This window comes from Oryzias latipes, chromosome 5 (assembly GCF_053564925.1).
Source record: "Oryzias latipes strain Hd-rR chromosome 5, Olatipes_Hd-rR_3.1".
Classification (NCBI taxonomy): Eukaryota; Metazoa; Chordata; class Actinopteri; order Beloniformes; family Adrianichthyidae; genus Oryzias; species Oryzias latipes.
Window position 1 is genome coordinate 34,245,690 of NC_136241.1, and position 22,913 is coordinate 34,268,602.

Consider the following 22,913-nt stretch of genomic DNA (forward strand, 5'->3'; position numbering starts at 1 on the left):
GGCCACATGGATCTTTATGGGGGGGCTGTGGGTTTTTGGGTTGTCCATGGAGGGACGTACAGAAGAGCAGCTGCATCTTAAGGTGAGCACAGGTGTGTCTTGCAGTGCCTTTAGTCTTATACGGCCACCTCAAGGGACGTTATAAAGACGGAACGTACCGTTGTCGTGCATGTTTCGCCTGTGCGTGTATCGTGAAGCATTCATAAGGATCATGGAATCTACAGCTTTGACCTACTTCACCCTTACATAGTGCCTGTCTGTCTGCGTCTGTCACGACCGTCCGTTTATTTACATTGACTCCGTGACCGTTTTTCAGCTGCAGACAGCTTGTCTCCACCTGTAGGGGCAGTTAAGGCTTTATCCTCATGGAGAATTACTCTTATTATGTATGCCACACTGTTTTCTAAAGTCTGAAAGCAAACACAGGTATAACCCGCATGCCTAGCAGGAGTGCCTTTCTTGTTTTGACATCCTCTTTGACACGATATCCTGCTTGGAATAAATCAAAGATGGGATCATTTTTATACCTGTCAAAACGCAGACACAAAAATATGACTCCTGCAAATTGTTTTTTCCCCTTTGTATCATGCAGACAAAGAGACAAAGCTACTCTAAAATTATACTTTATTGTTCAGATAAGACACATTAAAAACAGAATAAAAGGGAACTGTAAAAATAGCAAACTGGTGTCACAAAAGCCCTCCAAAATAACTACTGTTACACACCTATGGCTTGAGGCTTGGATTCTGGCATCTATACTACACAAAACCTGTATGGTTGCATGTGCACACGAGTTCAGGATGCACTGACGCTTATCTGCAGATGGAACAGCCCTGTATGTCCGCAGTGTGTTGAATTATGGGTCAATTCTCCCACTTTTAAATCCTTGAGGTCCATTTTCCTTTCATTACCTTCCGGAGCTTTCTCTCAATGCAAGCAAGCCAGCTTCATGTGTTCCCTTTGAATGTGTTCATGCAGGTATAACTCCCAGTAAACTTCTGGATTTCTTCAAGAGCAACTTGTGGCATGAAGCTGGAGAGAAAAACAGAGCGAGGACACGGTGTTAAGCTTAAGAAGCTACTATAAGAGCAGAGAGCAAGCATCTAGACTACCCAAATGGATTACCTTTTGAGGATGACAAGGGCATGCATTGTCCAGGGCAGGTAAATGAAGGCCTTGTTGGTTCTGACAGCATCAACAGTCTTTTGAGCAACTACTTCAGGCTTTAGAGGTGGAAAAAGCTGAGGAAACCTTGGAAACAGCAAAAAACAGGCTTCAGAACATGTGAACCTTAATAAAAAGGAATGTTAGCTTCAAAACATTAACATAAAACTTTTCGTACTCCTTTTAAGTTTGGTCTATTTTTCATTGGAAAGATTTTCAACAAGATTTGTCATTGGTTGAATGCTATAAAGCCTTGAACCCAGTGTTTTCCTGTTTTCTTTCTTTATTTAGTATATTCCCCCATTTTTTAACTCCTTCTACAATGTTTCATCTATTTTAACCATTCAACTATTAAAATGTTCAGCTCTTTCAGGATGTGGCTTGAACTTTTCCAGATATTCTTGGATTTTATGGATAAAATGTCCTTTTCACTGTATCTAGTTGGTGGCGTAATGGCATGACTTGTGAGCTGTGGTGCACAACAGCTGGAATTTTCACAAATATCTTTTTTGTTATTGTGCTGTTTGCACTTTATTTATGGTCAACTTTGATAATTTCTTTCTTTCTATATTTGTTTTTTTGTGCCAATTCTTAGCCTTTAAGCTTCATTTTCATTCAACAATATAGCATTCAACCTTTGCATTTTCTGAAAATGCAGCTCCTTCTGGTTCTACTTGTGTTTGAGGCGGATGGGGTAAATGACAGAGGTACACAAAGGAAAAACCTGTCACCGCATGTTGCCAGCAACCCATCAAGAGACGTAGTTAAAGATTAAGGAGAGCAACAAAATGCAAATGTGGACGACACAAATGTTTATTTCTGTTTCCTCTTCATGCTGTTGTTTTATGCTCACCTGATCCTCATGCCCTGGAACATCTCTGTGTTGGTGTGGAAGGGAAGCACCGTGGTGCAGCTGACGCCCGGACAGTCCAGGAGGCCCAGCGTCAGGCTCTCCATGAACGCCAGCGAGGACGCCTTGGAGGTGCAGTAATCTATGACCCCCGGGATGGGAGACTGAGACAGGATGGAGTTAATGCAGACGACGTGACCGTGCTGCAGCTCCAGCATCCGAGGGAGGAAGGCTTTTGTCGTCTGAAGCACAGAACCAGGAGAAAGAGAGAGCGAAGAGGAGATGAAGAGAGGTGGATGCCTCTTTATTCCCCGGAGAAAATGAAACAACACTGCAGATTATGTTTCTGTTTCCATTTACTCCATAATTGCATTACTGTCTGCAAATGTCAAAGCCTTTTTGATCTCAATTCAAAATAAATAATGCCATGAGCTTCAAAACAGCTCTGTCTCAGGGACCGGGAGGCAAGCTGGAAATACCCCACTTAACCTACCCTAAAAGCAGGTGTGACTGACAGGTCCGGGTGGCCCGCTGCCTCCACTGCCATGCAATAACCAAAATACAGAGGAATTTCCCTTTTCAAAAGGTAAACCCGCTTCTCTTCAGGACCATCCTGGCTTACCCAGAACTGCCCCAGAGTGTTGACATGCTGGGTTTTCAGAAGGGCGTTGTCGTCGCTGCTCATCAGACCTTTGCCGTGGACGACGGCCGCGTTGTTCACTAATATTGTGACATCTCCCACCTGAGGTTAGAAAAACCAGAGTGAGGAACAATCTCCACTCAAATGCTGCAGGTGAAACTGGAATGTGTACACATGAAAATGAGGGAAATTGTGTTTTTGGTGTTTTTACGTGTTCTTGTGGCCTTTTTCTGATAATGCAGGACATGTAGAGAAAATTCGACTTAAAATTGAATTTTTGAGCATTTCTTTATTCAAATTGTTGTGAACAAGGGGAAGACAAAAAAATGCAGTTTAAAAAAAGATTGTATTTGTGACATAGAAAATATGCTGGGTGGACCACAACCTCCCTGCTCTGCTCCATTCTGATCATTGATCATCGATCATCCACTGTCAGACATGAACGTCTTTGTTTTCATCGTCTGAGGTGGAATCTGGATCTAAACTGTACGGCTGGATAGTTACGATATTTCTAATGAACTCCTGCCGCTCTGCAGAAACTATGTCCTAGAAAACAACATCAGGTTTTTTCGATTTTGGATACAATCTGCATCATCACAGTTAAAAGACCACTGGGAACACTTTAAATGTAGATCAAAAGATGATCAGAGTGGGACTTTACAGAGAGCTATGAAGTAAATAGCTACTAAAACTGGCGTACCTTTTCTCTCACCAACTTGGCTTGCTTGTAAACTTCTTCTTTGTTGGCCACGTCACACTGGAAGTAATGGCTCTCAGTACCCGAGAGGGCGATCTCCTCTGCTGTCTCTTTCAGAGTCTTCTCTGTTCTGCCCCATAAGATCACCTACCAAACAAAAGTACTTTTAAGAACATTTTATCACAGTTTGCAGCACCGCTTTGATGCAACTTGTCTAGCAAAGATGTCAGAGATTTTTCATTGGTAGTTTTTGAGCTGGATAGTAGTGAAGAACCAGCTCTTTATCTTCCTACAGACTAAATGAATGCTGGCCCTCTGAGCCCAGGAGCACAGGGGCTGGGTGGAGGAGGTGGTGGTGGGACTGATGATTGGGCAATTAGATCTGTCAGTCTTTAGGGTCAGGGAAAGGTAATGAAATCAGGGGTTGAGCCCTCCTCATCTCTCAAACACAAATTCTCAAAGAGATTACACGGGCCGTTGGGCAGATGAGCCCTGTCATTTCTGGTCAGGGATTCTGAAAACGGTGCGTGTGTGAAGTGCTGAGGACGCCAATGTGGGATTTGGCCAGTTGCCCATGACCAAGGTTAATATTTGAGCTAGAAGTCCTCTGGAAAGCGATCCTGTGTATTCAAGAGTCCCACGGTGAGTGTGTGTATGTGTGCGTATTAACATAGTCACACACAAAGTAATAACACACACACACACAAAAGACAGCATGTCTGTCTGTTGGACCACCGTTCAGACTGCCTTTCTCCATTGTTTCTCCACAGTGTTTATGTGTAAACATCCGTTTAGGATGGACTCACACTGACTTATTTCAGAGATCCTCTTCTGATTTACAGCATGAAACATAAAGAAAACAAGCCGTGATTAGAAACATGACATTAATTAAAAGTCAAATAAAACTCATAGATTTTTTAAACAAATATTGTTGTTTTTTTCCCTTTTAACCCTTGTGCTATCTTAGATGACCCCCCCTTCCATTGAGGTGTTCTCCCTACCATGACAAAGGTGGATAAAGGTGGAAAGATTTCATGTAATCCATGGACACCAGTGAAGATCACAAATCATTGAAGAAAAAAGGTTCATAGCACTTTCTAGTGGGTCTAGATGACCCAACTCCCAATGTTAAAGTTCCTAGGATAGCACAAGGGTTAAGGTTCTGTGTCACTGAAAAAGAAACGGGTAGAAACTGGACTGAGTGTGACATCCCCCACAGAAAATGGTTTACTTCCAGCTCCAACCCAATCACGACAGACGTGTTGGAACCAAAAAATGTCGGTAAGCAGCGATTGGTTTTGATTCGGTCTGAGTCAACGTTTCCATGGCCACACCCCTTTCATTTGAAACCGGGCCACACGAAACCTGTCGAACCTTTTGATTTTTGGACGTGGGGGTCAAGCAGGCCCGCCTACTTTTTTGTGGCATCTGATTGGTCAGTTTATCATGAAAAAAAAAAGGGTATTATCAAGATGATATTAAAAAAAGGTCCCAGATCCAGAATGGTTATTCTGACCAATAGAATGACGGAGGAACAGCTGTTTATTTCTGTATAGAAGTCTATGGGATTTGGTACTTCCTGTTTGGAACGCCAGAGGCGAGGAGTCACTTCGTCAAGTTTTCAGATGCAGTAAACGAAAAATACTAGATGATGCCCAACATAAAAGTGGGTGTGTGTGTGTGTAATATTTTTAACAAGAAACTTGAACTTTCTTGAAGACCCTTTTAGAGCAAATTCCATTAATTTAGTTGAAAATGCGGAAACATTTCATGTCTTCAGTTGCTTTTCTTTCACACTGCACTACTGGGAGCATATCCAAATGACGGCTGCACAATTACACCAATTGGCCACTGACCAGGGCAAAAAAGGGACAAAGAAATAAACGTAGTGCTTTATTTTGATTAAGAACCTGCTTCTTCTCACTACACTGTATTTATCCAGGCAATCTAAAGCGTTTCTACATCAGTGATTTTCTTGGCTTTATGGGTTTGTACATTCCCTGCCCTAACGTCAGTAACTCTGTTTCCTTTTTGCTTTTGGATGGGTTAGTCCGTCTACCTTCTCCCTGTTGCTGAGAAGCACCAGGGTTCACTTGGAGGTGATCGGTGACCTCGTCCTTTCTCACCAGAATTCAGGAGAACTTTAACTTTTGTTCCAATAAAACAGACCACAGGATGGAGAACAAGTCTGATTCCGGTGTGAATGCATCTGGACCCCTTTGGTCTCCTTACTACTGAAGCCCAGTGATGTTTGTGTTATTACAGAACTGCACATGTTATTGCGTAGCATGTATTACGACCTTATGACCCCCCCCCCCCCCCCCCCCCTGCTGTGAAAGAGCCTCATTTATGTTACTTCAGATCGTTTTGCTTCATTTGGAAGCCCCGCGGAGTCATCAGTGAAAGAAGACGACTTTTACTAAACAACCGAAAGCTTTTAATAGGATTTGAGCCAGACAAATAAAGCCAAGAGTGCTCGTTAAAAGTCGGCTCTTAAAAGTATTTTTCTGCTGTTAAAACCTAATTTAATTCATTAGCTTTTCCACTAGTTACAACACACGGGACCCTCAGAGCAAACAAGCGTCGGCCAAATTGGATGGAAAACCGCCTGACAACACACACGCCGAGGCCTCAGCTGGAGATAAACTGCTGATTGTTCTAACAAGCCGTCCCTAACAAGATTGGATGTCAGCTCATGCTTTAAGAAAGACTCTCTGATCCACAATTTGAGCATAGCTGGATTAAAATCCTCCACATGGGTAACGCCGATGCCCGAGTTGAGATGTTTGTGTCCTCAGTAGCTGGATTCCAGCGAGGCTCTATCTGCTGGATCTAAACGTGAGGGTGGGGACAAGCCCTGCCTTTCACACCCATTGTATGGACAAGCGGGGAGGGAGCTCTAAGAGGGGGCAGCGGGAGTTCAGGAGGCAGTCGCCTGCCGCTGTCTAATTACAGCGGAGACAGCAAGGTCAGTTGCAGGGCAATACCCAGCTGGGAGTGGTGTGCTTCCCGCCTCCAGCACATCAGCAGCACACTGCATGGTGAGTTTCTGAGCTTCATCTTCCTCACAAAGATTTATTCATGTCATCCTGATGAGCAAAAGCACAACAAACACACAACTGTTGGGTCGGTGCGAGGAAAAACACTTGGAAGAAATGTGCAATTTAAATCTGTCAATCATTTACGCCCAAAGCCTTCTTGCATTTTTACTGCCTTTTTAGAAAACAACAACATTTTGTTCTGGTTTGTTATTTCAGAGCTTTGTTTTGCCCCCTCCCCATAAAAAAGCCCCCCCCCCCCCCCCTCCTCCTCCTGAGCCTCTTACTCATTATCTGGTGAATTCTTTCATTAACACTGAAGTCATTCTTGCTCACGCCACAAAAACACACCAAGAGTGGAGGGAAAAGGATATACCAACCGCCGGTCATAAATGTGCTCACGCTGGGGTGACTGCGAGTTCATAGAGGTTAGCTCACTGCATAATAACCGCCCTATTTCCTTTCAGCATCCCTCCAGGCGAGGAGCAGTTGTCCTACGCGTTACCACAGGTGTTGTTTTCAGAGCCTTCACACCTTGATCGTAGCCAACAATAAGGTGCTGAAAGGCACAGTGACATCCTTTGTTGTGCGGCTGCAGAGTAACGCTTCATATCTGCTGTTTTCCCCGAGGATACAGCTTTGGAAGACAGAAGGAGGCAGTTAGTGTTTCGCTGAACTCTCAGCAAAGTTTTCGACATTGTGCCTCCAGAAGATCTCTGCTCAGGTCACATGTGCACAGAGGAAGGGTCAGCCGTGCCTACAGGGGCCTTATGGGTAAAAACGAAAATCAAATGTTGTTTTTATAGGGTATGTTTTACCAACTGAGCTGTTATTTTAATCATGAGATGTTGTGAGATAATCCAATTTGCAAATAAAACTGTCATTCTCCTCATGGGTCCAGAAGAGTGGGGCATGAGTGTGGATCAAGCTGCCCCCATCGCTCCACCTCACCTTCACATAAACTTTACAGAGCATGCTCCCTCCACAGTGATAAGGTCACACAATCAGAGTACATGGGTTTTCTGCAGAGTGGGGGTGTTTGTGCTCTGAAAGTTGACTCTACCTTTTTGGCTCCCTGCTTGGCAAACTCCTTGGCCAGGTGTCGACCGATGCCTCGACCTCCGCCCGTGATCAGCACCACCTCTTTGCTCAAGTCCTTCTTTCTGCTTGGTAAGAGCGAGCAGAGACTCGCCTTCAGGATGTGATACAGCATTTGAATCGGGAAGAGAAGCACGCGCCACGCGCTCCTCAGCTCCATCCTGGGACACTTCAGCGTAAAGCCCTCTGCCTCTGCTGTCACTGTCATCCACAGTCTCAAAGTTTCACTGTCGGGATTCCACGGATGAAAAAAGAAACCAAAAGCAATTATGGCATCTCATTCGACTGGCGTCAGGCTCTCAGAGGAAATCATTGGAGCTGTCAGCCCCACGCCGTCAGGAGACAGAGGCGTCAAACTCTAATCCGGCGGCGCTCCGCGTTGCGCGCGCCTGCAACTGCTGCGCTCTTGGAACCACTGCGCGCCTGGAAGTGCTGCGCTCCTGGAGGCGTCTAGTTCCTGTCCTGCCTTTTATATCTTAGCGCCCCTTCCCTGCTTCCCTTGTGCTGCCGAAAGGACCTGCGTGAACTGAGGGGAGGTTTGGAAAGGCCATTAATCCTGATTGACATGTTAAGTGGGGATGAATATTTTCCTCTGGAGCGACTCTGCCCCGACTGGTTGCTTACTTGCCTTCTCCCCACCCCCTTCACGTGTCTACAACAACAGCGGCCCCCTCTCATTCTGCCCCCTCCCTCCCTCCCCTCCAGCGATAGCCCGCTGCGTCTCAGGTGGGAGCTCCATCCAGTTCGGGAAAGTCTAACTTCATAATCGCGATGACCCGAACTTAACCTCATCACATACATGACTGGAGGCCAACGGCGCTGCAATCCCACGTTCCTCCTCAGTTTAGGCCGTTTTCTTTACTAGAAGGAAACACTGACAAGAAGTTTCATTAAGAATACACATAAAAAGTCAATCATCAAACTTCACCACTCTGAACTTCTGATAAATAAAGCAAATGTGGCCCACATGGATGGCAAATCCAATTGATTCTGTAACTTTTATTTCATCCTCCTTGTTCATCATAAATGTGACCATTTATCTAACTGCAGTAAAAGCTACCAGACCAAGCTGGTTTCTGTAATACAGCAGAAGCAGTGAGGGTGGCTCCAGGTATAGAACTCCATGAGCATGGCTGTTGAAAAAATCATTTTCGAGGCAGACTCCGACTTTCTGTGCTCCTCTCTGAAGCCTGGCAGGATGGCAAACAGAAAAATGACTCCTAAATAGATCCTCCAGGACTTAATGGACCTCAGACAGGATTCCAGTCTGTGATGTTTGGCACAGATGCTGTATTTTTTTTTTTTTACTTGGAGTCACTAAATGTGGAGCTTTTTTCAGCAACTGGAAAAGGTTTAAAGAGCAGCCTTACAATGGGTGCTCTGTGCAAAGCTCATTCTCTGGACAAAAAAAAAAAAAAAGCAGGAGGGAGGTTGTTGATTAAAACTCCAGGACTACACAAATCCAGATGTTTGCAAGTTTTTGAGACATTCAAGCTAATAAAAATGGAGCCCAAAAGGCATTTTTTAAATGTTTCAGTAAAAGTGGACGCCCGTGTCCAAACATTATCTGGAGAATGGCTTTAAAATGCATCCAGACATGGAAAGATGTAAATATCTGAGAGGGTGCTGTTTATTTATTCTCGTGGCATCACTGCCATCTACAGATCAGCAGTGAAAGTTCAGATGAGTGTTCTGAGTCAGTCCTCACTGCAGCATTTTCTTCCCTTTTTACTTCTAACAACAGAAATGTCACTCAATCCTAAATGCAGCTGGAAGCAAATGATCTCTGATGAAAACACAAGGCTCAGACAGTATTGCTGATACTTTAGGATATCATAGATTTAATTGGGAAAGATTCATTTCTGATGACGAAGAGCCACAAGTAAGAAAATAAATATGTATTCCTGTTGTTTCTTGGCTAAATATTGTGGAAAAACCAGACTCAGAAAATACTAGGGAGAGAGAGACGAGGTGAAAAGAGGTTGAAAGATGAAAAGCATTTTCCCCCTAATGACTTACCTTCAGCAGAGCAGACCAGCAGTACCACAGACACGGGTTCTGCAATTTTAATAAATGGCTTTGCTGCTTTTTCTGCTGAAATCCTTCTTGTGGTAATTGGAGCTGTGTACTCTGAGCTGATGAATGCAGACATTCCTGGTTGGGTTTCAAATAGCAGGTAACTATGCAGTTCATGGCTCTGCTATTGGCATTGAAATTACACTGATTCAATGTGCAGAAGTCTTATTGCTCATGTCTTAGCCATTGGAAAAGTCACCATAAACTCCTGTTAACAGAAGAAATGTTTTCCTGGAAAATCAAACATAGCTTTTTGTTATACTGAGTTGCTATCCTTTCTTTGTCCTCCAATACCTGATGAGGCTGAGATAAAAAAAAAGTCTTATAAGAAAGCTCATCCACCAAAGGTTCTCAGGAGCACAAACCCACCCCCCTCCAGCTTTGATCTTTCACAAAACCTAACCTTTGCTTCGACCTTGCTCGTCAAAAGCATTTCTTTTTCTTTATGTTTGTTCATGCATGTCTTTTGTTGAAGGTTTGTGGTTTTCTTTGTTGCCAGAGTCGGATCATCTTATGTAATATGTATATGTCAAGGACGTGTTCTCAAATATACTGACTGCAATTTGAATCCGGTTTTTTCACGCACACATACATACATACATACATACATATATATATATATATATATATATATATATATATATATATATATATATATATATATATATGTATATATATATATATATATGTATGTATGTATGTATGTATGTATGTATGTATGTATGTATGTATGTATGTATGTATGTATGTATGTATGTATGTATGTATGTATGTATGTATGTATGTATGTATGTATGTATGTATGTATGTATATATATATATATATATATACACACACACATATATATATATATATATATATATATATATATATATATATATATATATATATATATATATATATATACACATATATACATATATATATATATATATATATATACACATATATACATATATATATATATATATACATACATACATTCCACTGACCACTTTGTTAGCTCCACCTTGCTAGTATTGACCCCCTTTAGCCTTCAGAACCACCTTAATCCTTGGTGGCGTTGGTTCAACAAGGTTCTGGAAACATTCCTCAGAGAGTTTGGTCCATGTTGACATGACAGCATCACGCAGTTGCTGCAGATTTGTTGGCTGCACATCCATGATGCCGATCTCCCATTCACCGCATCCCAAAGGTTCTCTATTGGGTTGAGGTCTGGTGATTGTTCAGGCCGTCTGAGTCCAGTTCAAGAAACCAGTCTGAGATGGTTCAAGCTTTATGACACAGTGCTTTTTCCTGCTGGAAGTAGCATCAGAAGATGGTCCACTGTGTCAAAAAGGGATGGACATGGTCAGCAACAATACTCAGGTAGGCTGTGGTGTTGGAACCATGCTCAGTTGGTACTAAGGAGCCCAAAGAAAATACCCCCCCACACCATGACATCACCACCACCTGAACCGTTGTTACAAGGCAGGATGGATCCATGCTTTCATGTTGTTGACACCAAATTCTGACCCTACCATCTGAATGTGGCACGACTAATACAATTAAATTTTGAGTTAAGATATTACATTTTTCATATAAAGTTTGAGTAATTGCTTTAAAAAGCGCAAACGTGTATAATCTCGCACTTCTTTACTGCAGAGAATGGATATTTCAGCGATTGTTTGTTCTGCTGGTTAATCCTCGACCATCCAAACTACTTTGACCTTTCCGGTTACTGAGGAGAAATTCCCAGCTGGACCGCTGTGACGTGTCACTTCCCTTCTGTGGGCGAGACTTTAGCGAGGGTTCGCAGAGTGAATATTGGAAATATGCAACCTGGAAGCAGCCCAGTGCCAAAGGCTGGCGAGGAAATTGGCCGGACATCTGCTGTTCCCCTGAGCTCGGGTCCCCGTCTTCCTCACCCCGCAGATGGCCGATTTCTGCCTGCCCACATACCAGTTCAACCACACTGTGCACATATTGTTTTGCGGTCAGGTGGTTTTCAGTTTTGGTCCTGCTTGAATACAAACTTGCTTGCTTGCCAGCAGGGCTCTCAGGAAGCTGCGTCTCCTCTGAGCTAACGCCTCGCTATGTAGAGTCTCACATTTTGGAGAGCAGCTGGTTTAAAACATCTTACCATCCTAAATTGTCCAACTTGGGGGCTGTATTTCACATTTGTTTTATATTTTTATAAAATCTATTTCCTCTCAGGTGAAAACATTTAGAAGTTTTCTGATCAAAACACTTTGCTAAGTGGAAGATGTTGTTTTTTCCCCCCAACACTTTATTTTGTCCAGTTTGGTTTCATTTATTCTATAGTAAAGAAACAAGTGCTGAGATTTAGGCCGCCTGTCAGGAATGGAACATTTCAGATTTTAAATGTGAGATAAAAACAGAAATAAATATGCATTTGAGGTTTTTCACATTATGACTGCATCAAACAGAAATTGTTAAAAGAACCATCAATAAGTATCAAATTTAGAAGGAAACAGTGTTGCTCTTAATTCTTTTTATGAATATGGTTTCTTGAGAGCATTTGAAAAACAACCAGAAGGAGATGCAGGGTTGATGCTATATTGCTGAATGAAAATGAAACTTAAAGGCTAATAACTGGCATAAATAAATAGATAAAGATATGATCAAAGTTGACCATGAATAAAGTGAAAACGGCACAATTACAAAAAAGATATATTTTTTAAAATGCCAGCGAGCTTCTGCACCAATGATTCCGTGGATTTCAATGGAGGGGGGGGATCCTGGAATATCTGGAAAAGCTCATGGATTTGAAGGACCAAAAGTCATAGCTTGAAAAAGCTGAAAGAGAAAAACATTTGAATAGTTGAACGGTTGAAATAGCTGAATAATTGTAGAAGGAGTTAAGCGGCAAAAAATGGAGGAAGATACTAGAATAAAGAAACAGAAACAGGAAAACAATGGATTCAACCCATAAATTTACCTGTTGGCTCAGACAAGATAAGAATCTTTTTGTTTTATGACAGTAAACCCTTTAATCATGTAGAACTTGGGGTTTTCATGAGTGGATGTGCTCTGTCCTGACTGAGCACATCAAAACAAAAAAGATGATATTTTCTAGCTGAATGTAAAACGCTGCTAAAGCTCTGCAGGCTTACGGAGCGTTTTGAAAGACCTCAGTGGGTAGACGTATATTTAGCAATGGGATCAGGATGGCCTGGTTCAGCTAACACCAGCTCAGTGTTCTGGTGGGAAAATGTATAGCTAGAGACTAATTACACTGATGTGAGGTTGAGTCACCGCATGCTTCTATAGGATCTGAGAGGAGATATGACTAGGACAAATACTATAAACCGTGCGGATCAATAGTAAAGCGTGAGCTTTGCTGATCCTTGTGTAAGGCTCAAGTCCCTGTATACCCCCCTTTGCTGGTTTCTCTTTGCAAAGTCTGTTTATTCCTTTGACACAGCTCATTCCAGAGCCACAGACTGCCGACAGGCCCAGTTGTGCAGACTGCCGGTCCCACTGGGACCTTAAGCCAGACGTCTCTGTGCTCCTGTGAGAGCTGAGGTCAGCCTTTAACTGCTCATTTAGGGCATTAACACCATTTGAAGGCCTGTCACAACCCTGCAAGTCAGGATTTTCTGCTGCAGACGGTGGACACTTATGCATAATATTGTCTGCCATGATAAAGGCTCATGACAAAACTCCTCAAGAATGCAAGTTTCTGGTTAGACTCAGCAGTCATGAAAAATGTGTAAAATCATCATTCCTAAAAGGTACTTAAAGGCTAGTTAGGATCATGCGCATTGTTGAGAAAGAGTAGGTCCTGTCCTGTAAATCTTAATTTAGAAAAATCCTGTAGAGTAAAAACTGTGCCAAAACTACCGCATAGCATCCTCACCATGGTACAGGAAACCAAAGCAGGTTCTATCAAGATCATTTATAATACACAAATATGCTCTAGCTACCAGATGGTAATTGCAAACTGTCAAGCATCCAAGCACAAAAAGTCGGAGGTGCAAAAATGCCTAACTGTATTTAGTGCTGTCCAGTCAAATCATGTCCAGCATTGGGAACGAGACCAAATCCCATCAAAGCAAACCAGATGCTATATTCTTTTCCATTTTTTAATAAGCGTGATGGTTGCAGTTTCTCTGGAGATAGAGTTCCTGCTTCCGTCCACCTCACAAGACTGCTGTGCCAGAGTCCAGTGGTGACACCTTTGATTACGAACTGTTCATAAGGCGGGATCTAACTGGGGCTTCCTTAAAGGGCTGCTTTGCCACCTGGAGGTTCACCAATCGCACTTCTGCTCAGATAATCATACAGTAACTACGGTGAAAGGACCTGGCCCTGTGACAGAGCTGCTTCCTACCAGCCGTTGATCCGTTTTAAAAAGTAACTTCTGCCTTCAAACCAGCCTTAGGGCTTCTCCTGATGTAGCAGCCCTATTAGAACCCACCAGATGCTGGGAGACCTCCAAAGAGTGATCTTCCTTTAAATAAGCACCTGACAGAATAAAGGTGTTTACATTGGAAGAATTGAAGTTAGATTGTCAAACATCTGTGTCTGATTCCCATTTTCTTCCTGCTGTGGTGAGCGTTTCTCCACTGCTGTTCGCTCGGCTCCATGTCACTCTGTCGGCGTATTTCTGTCACATGACTCCATGTTGTGGATTCCTCAGCCAAAGCCTTTTTTATTAGCTTCCTTATCCACACGATGGCGCTATAGCTGCATGTCACTGTGAGGCCTCCAGCTTCCCTAGCAGAAGTTTGGTTGTAAATTAACTAAAGATAAGTGACTGACTATTTATCCAACTCTTCTTTGAACACTTGCTCAGTAATGCGTTGATGTGCTATTTTATTCATCACATTATGTGAGCAAAGAGATTTTATCACAAAGTTTCTGATTTAAAGGATTTATTTCCTTTTTTTTATTTACTTATAATAAATACAAAAGTAAATCTGTCCTGTTTGTACATCAGACCAGCAATCAAACGAGTAACAGATACAACAAACTATAGGCACATAACTATAATGACTGCAAGTGTTGGAAGACGTTCAAACAGTGATAGATGCTTCAAAAGCACACCTATTCATAATGTATGGCATGACGATTTACATCATGTCATGTTTAAAGAGCAAATGTAGATAATGGGTTTGTATCCAGACCACTGTGTAAGTTATATTTGTGCCCTACACAGAAGAGCACAGTGATAGATTATCACAATATTGCTCTATCTGTGTGTGTTAGAGCTGAACGAACTCATTTAGACGGCGATTTTTTGTAATGAGTTATTGTTCACAGTGAAGCGGTTAAGCATCTGGGACAATGTAAAAAAAACAGCGTAATGGCAGCAAGGAGTGGCAAATCATAAAAGAAAACAATCAACATGGCAGTGAGTCCCGCATAAATCTGAGCAAACATTAGTTTGACGAGCATTTACAATCCAATACTTTACATCTGCCGCCAGGGATGAGATGTAAGGAGCATAAGTCTCTGTGCAATTTGCAACCCGTGAAGAATAAAGTCATTTTTGAAAGTAATGCATTGTATCTTTCTGGAAAGAGGAACTCAATAACACCTCAAGGAAATGACAGTGCAATCTCACAGTTTTGCAATAACATTTTCGGGGCGGGGCGGGTTCTGCAAAATAAAATTCACACCATCAACTATAAACTTGATGTAAAGCATGCTCCTGTGAGGATACTCAGTCATCAGGTAATCTTCTCACCAACACAAAAAGAACCTCCGAATCCTTTTTACACACTTGTCTGGCGAGGTTTCTTATCAGGTAGTGACAGGACGAAGGGGAAAAGCATGCCCTTGGCTGCAGAGAGGACACCGAAATGCTCTTCTGCGAAAGCTGGCGAGACGTCGTCAGCATCAAATCTCATGGTGAACTGCTGGCTGATACAGTAGATTGTTCCATCCATGGCCACACACTGGAAGGCCGGGCAGTGAGAAAGCCGCTTGGAGCTGCACTCGTACCACAGTCGCGCCATCGTGTGGTAGCGGTACACACTGATACCCAGCAGTGGGTTCAGATCAAACCGATACAGACATCTCCTCACGCCCACCATGTCTGTTGCCCTGTCTTTGCTTCCTACCATGACCCCTGCCCTCCAGGTGTCGGCTTTGGGATTGTAGCGCAGGAGTAGACACCTCAGAGTACCTCCACAAACAAAGAGCTCTCCGTCGCACACTGTCACATGATGTGCCACGGCAAACGTATCGTTAGGCAGCGGCGCCACAAATGTCCATCTGTCTAGTCGCGGGTCGTAGCGCTCCACTGTTGAGAGACACTCCCCTCCGATGGCATAAATGCATCCCTCCAGTGCTGCCAGTTTGCAGCGAGGCCTGGCTTCATTCATAGGACTGATCTCTTTCCAAATGGATGTCAAAGGGTTGTAGCAGAACACTCGCTTTGAGGGTAGCATTCCTCTGTCTGTGCCTTGGCAACCCACTGCCACAAATAAGTAGTTATCCATGGTGCACATGGCACAGGCTTTAGAGATAACCTCAGGGGGGATCGGGCACAATGGATGCCAGGAGTCTTTGTAGTCATCATAATAGTACATTTGACTCAACATTTTCCTCTGTTCTACAGCTGCTCTGAGTCCCTCAGTGTGACCCAGCCAGTCTTGAGGGTTCATGTCTGCAACAACAACGAAGCGTCTCGCCTTCGTTCTCTGTTTCTGAATTTGTTCACGCTCGCCTGCCATAAGGCGTCCATAAAGGTTGGGGTCCCTGAGCACCTGAAGGTAGTTGTCTGACATAACCCTCAGAGCTGCTTGCTGTAAAGAGACGTTGCCGTTTTTCTTGGCTAAATAAAATGCCTGTAAACAGTTACCCAAATCAAGTTTGCTTTTTATGTTTTCCAGATCTGTACCATCTGAGATTTCTGCAGAAAAATTCATGAATGGAGCCCCCGCTACAGTTTCCAGATCTTCCACTGCTTTACGTTTTCTTCTATCTTTGACGGTTGGAGGGAAGTTATTCTCATTGCCTGCTAAATCCAGCAGGGAGTGAGTCACTGGAGTCGGTGGATTCTCAAGGGGAAAGAGAAGCTCGGACTCCTCTGCTGCAAACTGATAGCTCTCCTTACGTAGGAGGGCGGGCCTCTCTGGATGTCTCAGCTTGGGGCTTTTTTGCAAAGCGGCATCCGTGACACTGCTTTGCTGAGGCACCAGATCAGCCACGATGATGGAACTCGCTAAGGGGGGGGACTCCATGAGTCTGCTGCATGGGTTTCCAAATTCCACCATCTTTGCCTCATAGTTTCTGTTGTAACTGGAATCTGTTACCGAGTGAGAGGACGTCTCCACAAAGTATTCATATATCTTTCCGTGCACGATTTGGTCTCCTGATCCATCCAGCACAATGTTTGTATCCTCTACTTTGATCTCTGCCTTGGAAAGGAAGCTGGAATAGACCTCCTGGCGCTCCAGGTCCTGCCTTAACGCTCTCCCTACACTCATTCCACCTTGCAACTTTGAAATGCACGGCGAGCGGCGTCCAGAGAGGCTGCCAGTGCAGTTCTCTGCCGGCTCTTGAAGGGTTGAAGAGAAGCAAAACGCAGCATTATTGATGGCAGCCAGGGAGGGATTTGGATCCTTGCACTCGTCTTGGTCAGTATTTGAATAGCTAAATCCCTCCTTGTGTTTTTTGTTTTCGTCCTGGCGTGGAGGAGCCTCTGCTGCCGTTTCCTTGTTTTCGTCGGATGTCAGGTCAACAGAGGCAGAGATTGTGTGGACAGATGCAGCCTGCTTGGCAGAATCTTCTAAGCTTTGGTGCTGTATTTTCATCTTGCAGTTCTGGCAGGTGGCATGCGGTGGCGTTTCCTCTTCTTTGCCACTCTGCAGAGTTTCTCCAACATTCCTGGAGTTGTAGAACCTGTAGGCCCAAGAAAGCAGCACTGCTGCCAGCACAGAGACACTCAGTTTCAACAGTAGCTGCATGTCGAACTGCACTCCCAAAAGCTCTGCGATGGGCATGGCTGGAAAAAAAATGTGGGAAAACATAGGCTGGTTAACTGATCCTTTTGAACGGTGTTGTCAATGGCCCTCAGCTGACTGGAGCCGTCTGGTTTTCATTGTAAAAGAGCTGCTGGGATCTGATGACTGCGCCTCTTCGCCTCCAGGATCAAGTGTATAAGGATCGTTCTCCCGTTTCTATTTACAAGCCCTGCTCTCCAGGGGCGGGGCTCCTTTCATGCTTCACCTGTGCAGACTCAGATGTCGTAACCAAACATACAGTATGTAAATACCACTGGATTCAAATTTGGTTTTCTAATTTGCTGACTCACCAGGTTTGCCATCAACATGACCATCAAAGTAGCGACAGTTTCCCTCGTTTGAGTTGCGATGATAATTACAAAAAGAATGGTAATGATTAGGAATTAAAAAAAAAACCTTTTCAGTAATATCATGGTAAATTTTACCTGGCCCTCCCTCCAGTCTAAAAATGATGGAGGAGAGCTTGGTTTGAATAAAGGGTGGAGAGTTGTGATAGGTGACATTTATCAAATACTTCATAACCAGGATATGTCTGTTTGCACACAAAGATCCTGCTTAGATACTAAAACCTAAAAAAAAAAAGAAATTACAAGGAAAGGCTGCTTTCACCAACGTACTTGACAGTTTCATGGTAATACTGACACAAAACAAAACGGGTGACCGTCTGAACAAAGACACAAAAGAACATGCCAGAAGAGAAACCCGGTAATTCGTTTCCACGAGCTGCAAGCGTGTGTTGCAGTGGGGCCGTGTCACTCAGTCGCTGCTGTCAGGCTGTCATTTGTGTTGCTCATAACACCCTGGAGCAAGGCTGCAATAAACTGTGTTTATTTAACCAGCACCCTGTAGATAGAGCGGCATCACGTGGAGCCTCCTACAGCGGGACCGTCGGATGCTTTCTGCTGTGGGTGCCACTTGGTCATCGGATAGCTGAACCTCTTTCTCAGAGAGGAACTGGATTCTGCACAGCATGCTTCCCTCCTGAATATTTCACAGACAGACCCTGAAGGCATCTTGCTTTTCTTACCATCGCAAACCAGAGAAACAATTTCCAGCTTTTGCTCAGAGAGACGTCTCTTTTGTTTGTCATCACCGATGGATGTGTAGCATGTAAACATAAAGGAAACCATCAAAGACACACGAAAACAAACAGAAAAGCCCCAAATTTTGCAATTACAATTCCAAGAAATCCATTTGTTGAGAAAAGAAGATGGGAAAACAAAAGCGCTTGCCTTCGAATCTCAGGAGGGAGACAGGGAGTTTGAGGAGAAGTCTTTCTTTCCTGAGGCATGTCTTTTTTTTTTTCTTTATCTAAATTTAGGTAAACACTTCTTCTTCTCGTATGCACTGTCAAGCTGGACAGCACATACAGGATCCTCTTATTAAACTATTTGCACTTTCTAAAGCTTCCAGAAGTACATTTTATTGCTCTAAAAGAAAGTTGAAGGACAAAAGCGGCAGAAAAGAAAATCCTAAAACGAGTTTTGTCCCACGGAGGATGTACTTGTACTTCTGTTCTCTCCAGAGGTTAAAATAAAGTCTAAAACTGCCTGTTAACAATGTGAAATATGGATTACATGTCGACAAGGTAAGACAATGGCCCAAATGGAAACATCTCCTATTCAACCATCTCTCCTCCTGCCTCCCATGCAGTTTAAACCCTAATCCTTTAATACATGCCTCAGAATTGCTTACATGGCGATTCTTGTGCAACGTAGAAAAGAGGCAGGATTATTCAGCTTTAAGCCACCCTTCGTTACAAAAGTGTATAAACTGCAAAGCCTTAACCACATTGTGAGGATCTCCATTAAAAGTTTCGCTTAAGCAATAGTACAAACAAGCCTTTGAAAAAAAAATCTGATACGATAGGATTATTCTAATTAGACTAAACAAATTCTGTCTGTCCTTCCCGTTTTAAATAATTCCTCTTTACTTGAAGGAGGCAAGTGGGACATACATCCCAAACACTGCACCAAAGCATTTGTAAGCAAAGTCAAGGCTTGCGGGTTTTAGGATCTCTTCATTTTAATGCAGGTGATATGAAACAAATGCAACAACCCTGTTTACACAAGCTGCCTCAGGTGAGCTCCTCATCGGAACGGCGGCTAAAATGATCCAACTCCAACTGCAAACGTCTGGGGAAGAGTCAGTGTTGTACACAATGTAGCTTACAGGTAAATAGCTGGATTACAGGCTAGTGACAAAGAGTTGCAGTGCTGTCAGTTGCAACACACCAAAAGGAGAAATCATCTTCAAACCTCACATGCACCACAATCCCAAAACAGTAGACATATGGTAGATTTTTTTTTTTCAAACTCTGTTCTTGGAGACCTGTCGTACAGATAGAAAAGTTCTAAGCAAGAAACAGAAGGACAATAAATGTTTCCAACCTCACAGCCGAGGATATCTCAAAAAACAGAGTTGACTGACGTACAAATAAAGGTGAAGAAGTGTGAACTCCTGACAGTTTCATAACCGCCCCTCACCATAACCCCATATAACCTCTTTAATTATTTTTCAGTATTTACACAGATGTACACAAAATACACTCAAAAATGAGATTTGTCCAGGTTTTCTCAATCCAGTTAAATCTTGTTGTACATTCTAAGCCATCAAAAAAAAAGAAAAAAAAAAGATATTAAAATATTAAAAAAGAAGGTCGCCTTGAAGCATCTGTGGGTCTGTTCTCCTGTGGTTTATCAGCTTGTCGCTAATCTGGTGCATCCTAGGACATGTGACAGATGGGAGTGGCTGATGGGGAGGCGCCGTCGAAGCCAGTTCCTTTTTTTTTAGGTTTCAATCAACACTAATAACACGGAGACTTATCAAAATAAAATACAAATTCTTTTTTTTCCTTCCTTTTAAACCAACAGATTTTCTTTAATCAACAGGCATATGTGGGTCAGGAAACAATAAAGGGTAAGAGAGTGGGGGCTATATAGCAGGAAGAGGTTACCATCGTGTTCATCACAGAGTTCTTTGACATTATCCTTGATTATTATTTTGTTTAAAAAAAAAACAAACAAACGATGTGACGCCGCCATGTGGTGGCGCTGTTTCCTGGTTGAAGGACTCATGGAGGGTCTGTTGATGACTGTAGAAGGCTCAGGGCGGTGGGCCGTGTGTGTGTTTATGTAAATGTGTGCAGAAGGGGGGTTTTCACGTCAGCTCCACCGTCACTGTGAAGACGACGGCGATCCACGTCAGTCCGAGCGCACGAGTGGGTGTGGCTTCATCTGAAGAAGCAGAGAACAGAAAGATGGCCTTCTGTTATCCTCTCATCTTTAACCTTTTTCAAAGACGATGCAAGGCAGAGAGAATCGGAGTTTTGCTATTTGCTGTTTCAAGGTAAAGCTCTGTGCGTTTGATTTGATTTATATACGCATACAAAGAGCATTCTTGTCCAACAAGGACATAGAAACAGAAAATAAAATGATGTGATGGAATTAGAAGGGTTAGAATTCTACTGAAAGAAAACAAAAGATCTGGTCAACAATTGAATCATCAAGATGAAAAAGTTATCACCAAGTTCAGCTTAGTAAACAATTATTTTCTCCTTAATTTGTTTTAAATACATATATATTAATTTACACACAACATTATGCATCATTCAAATGGTGAATACTTATATAGGGCCTTCTACCCTCTTTCAAAGGCCCAAAGCGCTTTACAGTCACAGTCTCATTCACCCACACACACACACACATTCACACACACATTCACACACTGATGGCGGCTCCGCTGCCAAACACTGGCGCCAACCTCCTACCAGAGGCAAGGTGGGGTTCAGCGTCTTGCCCAAGGACACTTCGACACATGGGCTTGCAAGCGGGAATCAAACCTGCAATCGTACGACCATGGGTTGACCGCCCTACCGCTGCATCACGGCCGCCCGCAATTCAACATTACTGACTGATGCATTATAAACCATTCCATTCCCAGAGAAATCTTTTTTCACTGAAAGCTGCACTTTGTCAAATAATCACATTAATTAAGAGACCCGCTCCCATGAAAATGGTGTTTTAACACTTTCTTGTGGCATTTTTCTGGTGATGGAGGACGTTTTTTTAAGAAAACTAAGTATATTTAAATAACGTTTCTAAGTATTTCTTTATTCAAATTGTTGTGAATCAGGATTAGACGAAAAAATGCCGTTCACGTTCACGATTGTCTTTGCTGGCCGGGCCTTCCCGCTCCGAGCTCTCATTAATGGGGAAGGGGGGGCGGGGTTGCTTCATGGTCCTCAGAGGTGAATTTCTAATGAACTCCTGGCGCTCTACAGAAACTATGGCCTAGAAAACAACACAGGTTTTTTAGATTTGGGCTAAGAATGGCATCATTGTGATTAAAAGACCACCAGGAAGGCTTTGGAAATAGATCAGACGATGATCGAAGTGGGACTTTAAGAACTTTGTGCCGCCATGTGTTTTTTAAAATAAATATTTGACCTTTCTGGGGTTATCGGAGTGAACCCAATCTTTCTGAATGAGATTATCTTTAAATCTTTGTGCTTTGGGTTTGTAAACAGGTACAAGAAACATGTTAATTAGCAGAATTGACAAAGGTCAACTGTATATTTATGCCATATATTTCTCTTTCAATTTGCCTTTGAATCCTTCTTCACTTCTTTAAGAATTTCCTTTAATAACCATATCCAATCTTCGACTTTATGCCATACTTTATGTATGCATTTTTTGGTCTGAATTTCATCTTGTTCAGCACACCTGATCTCTGCGGTTCCCACACCACAACATTATTTACACCTGTTGAACTGCACAGTGATGCAATCATGGAAGCAGCCAGTCACACAACAGCAGCTCTGAGCATCCAGGCATGTAAACACGGTCAAAACCACATGCTCAAGTTAAACGCCGGATCAGAACAGTTTGGAGGAAAAAAAAAGGAGTTTTGTGATTTTCAACATGGCACGATAAACAAAATAAAAACACGTTGGGTTGCAAGCTTTTCCCTCCAAAAGACGGACGTAGAAACGTTTGTCTGTCAGACGATATTTGCTCTGATTTTCAGTGCCTGCAGTTGTTTGTAAATGTCCTTGTGAAATAAAATGAAATGTTTTTTTTTCTTTGTGTTCATTTCATGTTTTTGCAATATTTGCGGAACAGCTGTGTGTAACCGTGTGCACAAGTCCTTCAGTGTGGACTGTTTACTTTGTGTAAATCAGAGATACAAAAATAATACGCATCATAAACAGACTTCATCTGTGTAATTCTGTCCTGCATCAGTCCTGAACCGCAGGGACGGATTGATTTTTGTTGAATTCTTCTGTCTTTGCCACATGTTCAAAAACTCACCAACATTTAACCCCCCACCCCCACCCATGATGACATCACAACAGGAGAAATAGAAAAA

General features: G+C 42.9%; 3 protein-coding genes across 3 annotated transcripts in view; all 3 read right to left on the reverse strand.

Moving 5' to 3' along the window:
* Positions 1-607: 607 nt before the first annotated feature.
* dhrs3b (dehydrogenase/reductase (SDR family) member 3b) lies at positions 608-8,137 on the reverse strand. Its single transcript, XM_004069312.5, has 6 exons — positions 7,453-8,137; positions 3,355-3,498; positions 2,637-2,756; positions 2,018-2,256; positions 1,126-1,251; positions 608-1,032 (listed from the first exon to the last, which is right to left on the reverse strand). Exons 1-6 carry the CDS (start codon positions 7,693-7,695, stop codon positions 948-950), a joined length of 957 nt encoding a protein of 318 aa, XP_004069360.1. The 5' UTR covers positions 7,696-8,137; the 3' UTR covers positions 608-947.
* A 6,290-nt stretch (positions 8,138-14,427) lies between these two features.
* On the reverse strand, positions 14,428-18,123 carry klhdc7a (kelch domain containing 7A). Its single transcript, XM_011475669.4, has one exon. It carries the CDS (start codon positions 17,547-17,549, stop codon positions 15,288-15,290), a length of 2,262 nt encoding a protein of 753 aa, XP_011473971.1. The 5' UTR covers positions 17,550-18,123; the 3' UTR covers positions 14,428-15,287.
* Positions 18,124-19,550: 1,427 nt separating this feature from the next.
* The window catches only part of igsf21a (immunoglobin superfamily, member 21a), a 262,207-nt gene continuing 258,844 nt past the window's right edge, over positions 19,551-22,913 (reverse strand). The window contains exon 10 of the mRNA XM_078947780.1: positions 19,551-20,779. Coding sequence (XP_078803906.1) covers positions 20,703-20,779 — 77 coding nt within the window. The 3' untranslated portion in view covers positions 19,551-20,702. The remainder of the gene's footprint in view (positions 20,780-22,913) is intronic.